Source organism: Micropterus dolomieu, linkage group LG04, assembly GCF_021292245.1.
Source record: "Micropterus dolomieu isolate WLL.071019.BEF.003 ecotype Adirondacks linkage group LG04, ASM2129224v1, whole genome shotgun sequence".
NCBI classification, from domain to species: domain Eukaryota; kingdom Metazoa; phylum Chordata; class Actinopteri; order Centrarchiformes; family Centrarchidae; genus Micropterus; species Micropterus dolomieu.
Genome location: NC_060153.1, coordinates 32,876,647 through 32,883,259, shown reverse-complemented (window position 1 = coordinate 32,883,259; position 6,613 = coordinate 32,876,647). Strand labels below are relative to the sequence as shown.

General features: G+C 43.8%; 1 protein-coding gene across 5 annotated transcripts in view; it reads right to left on the bottom strand.

Annotated features, from left to right (window-relative positions):
- The window catches only part of LOC123970372 (serine/threonine-protein kinase MARK1-like), a 30,303-nt gene extending 25,060 nt beyond the window's left edge, over window positions 1–5,243 (bottom strand). For 2 of the 5 annotated variants that reach the window (XM_046048386.1, XM_046048388.1), the window contains exon 1: window positions 4,789–5,240. In XM_046048386.1, coding sequence (XP_045904342.1) covers window positions 4,789–4,839 — 51 coding nt within the window. In that variant the 5' untranslated portion in view covers window positions 4,840–5,240. Of the gene's footprint in view, window positions 1–4,788 lie in introns of all 5 variants that reach the window. The other 3 variants (XM_046048389.1, XM_046048387.1, XM_046048385.1) reach the window with 3 other exon arrangements.
- Window positions 5,244–6,613: the final 1,370 nt, after the last annotated feature.

Below are 6,613 nucleotides of genomic sequence, written 5' to 3'. Positions count from 1 at the left end.
GGGGGGGGGGGGGGGGGGGGGGGGGGGGGGGGGGGAGACAGAGAAAAAAGCCTCCAGCTGCTGATTTCACGGTGATTCATCACTGAGAGTCTCTGTGTTCTCGCTTCGTGCCTTCACTGTGATGGACTGCACGTGACCCAGTGACCAAAGGTCGCATCACCGGGCGGAGGCGTGGGGGGGTGGTTCAGATCCTGTGAAACGGTATCTGTGCGAGTTTAAATCCGTCGTGTCGTCCTTCAGGGTTTTGAATGCGACTTCTAGGAGACTGAAGAGCATCACCGTGCCCCTGATGTCACGCCCTGCAGTGTATTCTGGGAAAGATCAATAGTGAGCAGACAGCAGCAGGAGCCGGCTGCACGTCGGACAGAAGCGAAGGGGAAATGATTACATCTCACAAAGACATGAAGCGATGAGCATGTGAGGAATATTTTAAACTGTAAAGAAACAATAAATGAATTGTTTAATTCTTCCAGCACATAAACTAAATATTCTCTTGTTCCAGCTTCTGATTTGCTGCTTTTCCCTTTTCTCTCATTAGTAAAGTAAATATCTTTGGACTGCAGGTTGAACAAAACAAGACACTTAAATGACGTCAGCTCACGTTTTAGGGATTTTCATTGTTCAATCGGGAAAAAAACTGAGCAGATTAATCGATACAGAAAACAATTTTTCGTTACCTCGTCAGTCACTTTGGAGCTAAATGTGTCCTCTGGTGGATTCGTTCTGAGACGGAGACGCACCGAGACGTTCTGGAGGAACCCAGAGCAGCCTGAGAACAGCACCCAGCTAGCATTCCTGCATTAGCATGACAATAAGGAGGCTGCGCTGGTTTACCCAGCATTCCTTCAGGGGCCATCAACATCCAAAGAGCCCCGGATCCAAAGGGCCCGTTCATACGAGTGTTTCAGAAGCCCAAAAATCTGCCCGTTTTCTTTTGGGGGGAAGCTAACAATTCTCAGCACTATTTTCCCGTCGGCTGCATCTCTATTTGTGCGTTTCCCCCAAAACTCACTGGTGGAAGAAGGTGAGAGCCAATCAAAAGAAGAGGAGGGGCGCTGGATTTATGCTCCTGCGGTGGCTCCACCTGTGCCGTTGGTTTGCATTTGAACCACTGGAGATGTTAAAGTTAAACAACCTTTTAATGTGTTAGCTTAAAAAAAAACACAACACTTTTTTTTTTTACCACAGTCTGAATAAAAAAACTGGATGTAGCCGCCGTGATGTCACCCGTTAGTTTGTGGGATATCGCTTTGAAGCCTCCAGTTTGGCATTTTGGCTCTCGCCATTTTGTTTTTTTGCATCGTGACGTGACCATATTTGGACGAGAGGGTGGAGCCTTTCGTCCAAATCGACTGAAATCAAACGAGTCCTTTTGTGGGGGGTTGTGATAAATATGGTACGAGGTTTGACCGGTGTGAGAGATGGGAAATCACAAAGGAAGGTGAAAATCCTGATTATTCATAACATGAAAAAAACTAATTTACTGGGTAAATTAACCTGTTTTTATTTTCTATTTTAAATGTATTTTTTATATTTCCCTAGGTTGCTTTTATTTTTTATGTAAAGCACTTTGAGTGTCCTAGTTGCCGAAATGTGCTCTACACATAAACCAAAAGAAACTGTTGTTTTACAGCCGCTGGTTTGGCGGCTGGTGAAACAGGCTTCAAAGCACGGAGAACTTCCTGTAGGAGGAAATGATACAGTCACAGTTCTTGCTGTCTGCGTCGCCGTTTTCGGGAGGTGCACGTCAGGCTCCAGCATTTGAGCACTTTTCAAGTTTTGTTTTACAATACTGACGTTTGTATGTGCTGTGATTCAATTAAAGACTGATTTATCTGCAGGTGTTTCTGTTTCCAATCAGGCACAGAACGATCAATGATTGAATGACAGAAGGTCAGAATTACTGCTGTGGCGCTGAAGGTGCTGGGAAAAATGTGGGCGTGCTAACGTTTTGTGGTGAAGCTTCTAAATGAAAAATGCGTGTGCAACAGTGTTGTAGTACTCGAGACCGGTCTTAAGACCACTCTTTGATGGTCTTGTTTCAGACTCGACCACATTTGTACTCGGTCTTGTCTCGGTCTCAGACATTGAGGACTCGGGATTTTATTTCAAGACCAGTCAAGACCAGAACTTTGGGAATATCAATAAATTGCTTTTGCATCGTCTGATTTGTTAACATCCGAACTTTGATTGGATTTAAATCTTATTGCTTCAAATGCAACCAGTAACGCTAATTAAAAATGTGTTACTGTTAACGACTGTCCCCCGCGATGGTCAGCGTGGAAAAGTTGAATAAAGATGCTGACGTTGATTTCAGCTCGTAGTGTTTGTATGTGGGTGTTTTTATGGGAATGTGGATCTTTCAGATGATCTATCTATGATCTAGTTCCACATTTTATTGTGTGTCATGCAATGTGGGGAACTGGTTTTGGTCTAGACTCGGTCTCGTCCTCCCTCGATCTTGGTCTCGACTTGGTCTCAGCCCTTAAAAGTCTCGGTCTTGTCTCGGCCTCGATAAACTCCGGTCGCGGCCTTGATAAACTCCGGTCGCGGCCTTGATAAACTCTGGTCTTGACTACAACACTAGTGTGTACCAGTGCAACAAATGCAAAAAGTCGAAGCACAAAAACATCTCAACAATCACACTGGACGCTGTTTGGTCCTCGTCTCCAAACATTAAAGGTGCTCTCAGTACAAAGGATGTTCAGTCAAACTACAGCGATGTGGCGCCCTGTGGGGTCATGTGTGGGCGTGGCCAATCTCTATCCTTTGCAGGTGAAGAGCTGAGACAGCTGTGGCCTTATTCTCATTCTTAGGACGCCGCTGCTGGGCTGAGGACACGGAGCTCCCTGCTAACTTGCCGCCCTCTGTTTTCCTTCGCAGGTCCTTTGCTTTGGTTTCTGGACATGCTGTTTTAGTGGTAGTTATCGTTTCTTGCACATTACCCAAGCATCCATCATCCTGCCCTGACATGACTGATGTTACTTTATCACCTTTACTTTGGGACCAGCCTTAATTTGGTTCATTTTGGTTTAAATAAACGTATTTTGTAAACCTCTACCATGGTGTCTCTCCCCTTTGTTGTGGCCTTTTGAGCCGGGTCAAAATAACCAAAGCAAATATCCGATCTCCTCGCTCCACCGCTTTCTTCTTCTGCTTCACTCACAGATGTCAAATCCAGCAGCTGTTAGCTGTTAGCTGCTACATGCTAACGCAACCTGCACATCATAACTTAAGTAAAACTAGTAATCCCACAAGTACAAGTGCTGCATTCAAAAAAAAGGACAAAAGTATTAACATCAAAATAAACTTCCAGTACCAAAAGTAGAAGTACTGTTTATGCAGAATGGTCCTGATGCATTCATGTGTTCATCACTTAAATGCTGCTGCAGTAAATTATAATATATATATATATTATAATTTACCCCTGGAGATCAATCAAGTCTTACTGATATAGTGACAACATAATTTATTGTTTGATTATATTTTGTACTAATAATCTGGGAAATCACTAGTAACTAAGTTATCAGCTGTAGTGCAGTAAAAAGTATTTTCCCTCTGAGATGTATAATTAGAAAGTAGCAGTTAAAATTAAAGTACCTCAGCATTACAGTTAAATACATTACTGGAGTAAAAGTACAACCTGACTCAGCTAAGGTGGAGCTACACCGCCTGAGTTAGCATTAAAGGTAAGGTTACACACATTTGGTGAGTGTAACAGTGATGAGAGAACAGCTGGACTGAAGGAGACATTAGCTCGTCTACGTAGCTACGTTAGCTCCCAAAGAAGAAGAAAGAAACTTCCTGCAGCAGCTGAGGAAGTTCAACCTGCTGCAGGCGATGATGGTGCACTTCTACAGCGCCGCTCCATCACCGTCTGCTGCCACCGCCAGGGACAGGGGCAGGCTGCAGCGTGTCGTTCACTCTGCAGAGAAGGTGACTGGCTGCAATATAACGTCTCTCCGGGACCCGGACCCCTCCGGGACTCTGAGATGAGCAGGACAGAACGCAGCTGACCTTTTCTCCACAATCTGTTTCAGCAGGAGGCTGCGAACCATCAGGACCAAGAACCTTTCTGCAGCCTCATCAACGTGACCCGGGATCCCCCAAAACCTGCCCCCTTTACAGTACAGCACACTCTTACTGTCCACTTCTGCACATTCCTGCACAAACTGTAATTTAAATAACAGCATTTTATTATCATTTAATCTTTTCATGATTCTCGACCTGCAGCTCTATTTTTCTTTTTCCAACTGAACAAACTCCTTTCATGTAGAAACCGACTCACTGATTGAACTAAAACTGAGGAGGGAAATGCTGAATCAGCGGCGGCCTCTTCTGAGGCCCCTGTGTTGTAAAAGGCCCCAAAGTTTAAATCTACTTTTGAGGCCGTAGAGTTGTGAGAGGGACAAACGGGGGCTGAGTAGGGCCCATGCCTCCTTTTTACTCGGGGCCCCTAGCAGGTTGGACAGGTACCAGGACTCATAAGACATGAAACATCCCACCTGAGCCTGAACACACCACAGCTATAATAACAACAACAAGGAAGCAATCAAACATATGGACACAGCTTTAATAAATTAACCTGCACCTGTGCTACAATAAGCAGAGTAAAAAACACATCTGTAACTTCATAACTAAATATATTTTTACCTTGATTAGAAATACAAAATATAATAATTAACCTGCATCAGTAATAAAAGCAGAAGTCCATTTGTAATGCAATAAACTTCATCAGTAGTTTCTAATCACTGCGATAACTAATCAATAATCTCTAATCAGCCCTACCTGTTCGGGCTCTCTCTCGCTCACCGGGGTCAGAGGCATCCTGCCGGACATCTTCCCGCTGCTCTCTGCTCTCCTCAGTCCGGAACAAACATCCCCTCCGCCGGCTCCTCTGCGGCTCCGCTCCCCGGGAACCAGGCCACCTCAGCGGGGCTCAGCTGGGAGGCTCCGCCGGCCGGAGGGAGGGGGAGGCCGGGGCGGCGGCTACAGGAAGGCCCGGCGTTTGCGTTGGTGCGGGAGAGAGACCCGCATGGAGACAAAGAGGGAGAAAGAGGGAGAGAGAGAGAGAGAGAGGGAGGGAGGGAGCAGGAAGAAGAGCAGAAAAAGTGGAGAAAGTGTGAAAGTAAAGATCCTCCCTGCAGCTTTCAGAGGTTTATCAGGTCAAACAGCAGCAGCAGCACTGCGGAGCAACAAGAGAGAAAAAACTGAACAACGATGACGTCAGAGCTCCTCCTCCCCGTCATCCCCATCAACGTCATCCTAAAAATATCCCAGCATCCTCAGCTGCTTCCTCAGAGCCGCCACGCTTCACCCGGAAGTCTTTTATTTTGTAGCATTTTTGTATTTTAACGGTGACTTCCGGCCCAGGTGAGCTTTTACCTGCAGTGCGTCTCCAAGCGAAGCCACACCATAGCAACAGATCAATGTTTACTTACTGACTTTTATCTGCGCTCTGCTTTCCCTCCCGTAGGATCTATGCTTTCTATAATGATTTTACATTACTAGAATAAAATCGTGTTGTTTGTCCTCCCTCCCTCCACAGACTTCTACCGTTTTAACAATTATTACTAAATTATATTATTAAACCCGGTTTTATTGATTAGATAATAGTACTTAATTTTTTACTTTGTTACTAATTGTACATTTCTCCCATTCAAGTCTATGGTGCTCTGCAGTTCACATGTATATTCGTTAGTTATAAGTAACTACATCTATTTATTTACTAGTTTTCTATTATTTAGACACCTATTTATTAGTCACTAGTTACTATTCCCAAAAAATAATAGTAACATTTTAATTTCTTACTAGTAAGAATCGAATAGTTACTAATAAGTAAAAATTTGTAGCTAAATAATAGTGAATTGGAAACGATTACTAATAATTATTCAATTAGTTACTGGTAACTAATGAAAAGGTGATATCTGTGCAGAGCTCCATAGCTTTAAAAATGCACAGTTAATTACTAGTAAATGTAAGTAGGGCAGTCGGCTAAAACGGATTTGTTAAATCACTAATAAGACCATCTAAAAAGCTATGCATGAGATCTAATGGTATTTTGTAAATGGGCATGTCTTAAATATTTATTTGTAAGAAAAAATGTTAAAAAGTATAATTGTTTTTGGATATATGAGAGTTTAGGTATCAGCGATTATTGTCTTTGGAGTGCCAGTGTAACAACATATTAAAGAGGTCATATTCTGCTCGTTTTCAGGTTCATTGTCTTATTTATTTACCAGAGCAGGTTTACATGGTTATATTTTTGTCATACTGCTCATTGCTGCAGCTCCTCTTTTCAGCCTGTGTTGGAGGCTTCGTTTTAGCTATGGAGTGATACATCTTGTCTCTACATGATCTTTGTTGGGAGTTGCACATGCTCAGTTCCTAGTTAAGGACTACTAGCCAATCAGAAGCAGAGTAGGGCGGGTCAGCGAGAAGCCGGTAAACGGCTCGGGTTCAGCCGTACTGGAGCGAGAGTTTCAGAGCGGTGAGTTATTAATCTGTATCCATAAAGTTTTAACTGAGCTCTGTCTCTACATCACAGGAACAACTTTCTGTCCACTGACTGCCTGGAGGGTAGCTAGTGTTTGGAAGGGAGAGGAGAGCTGTG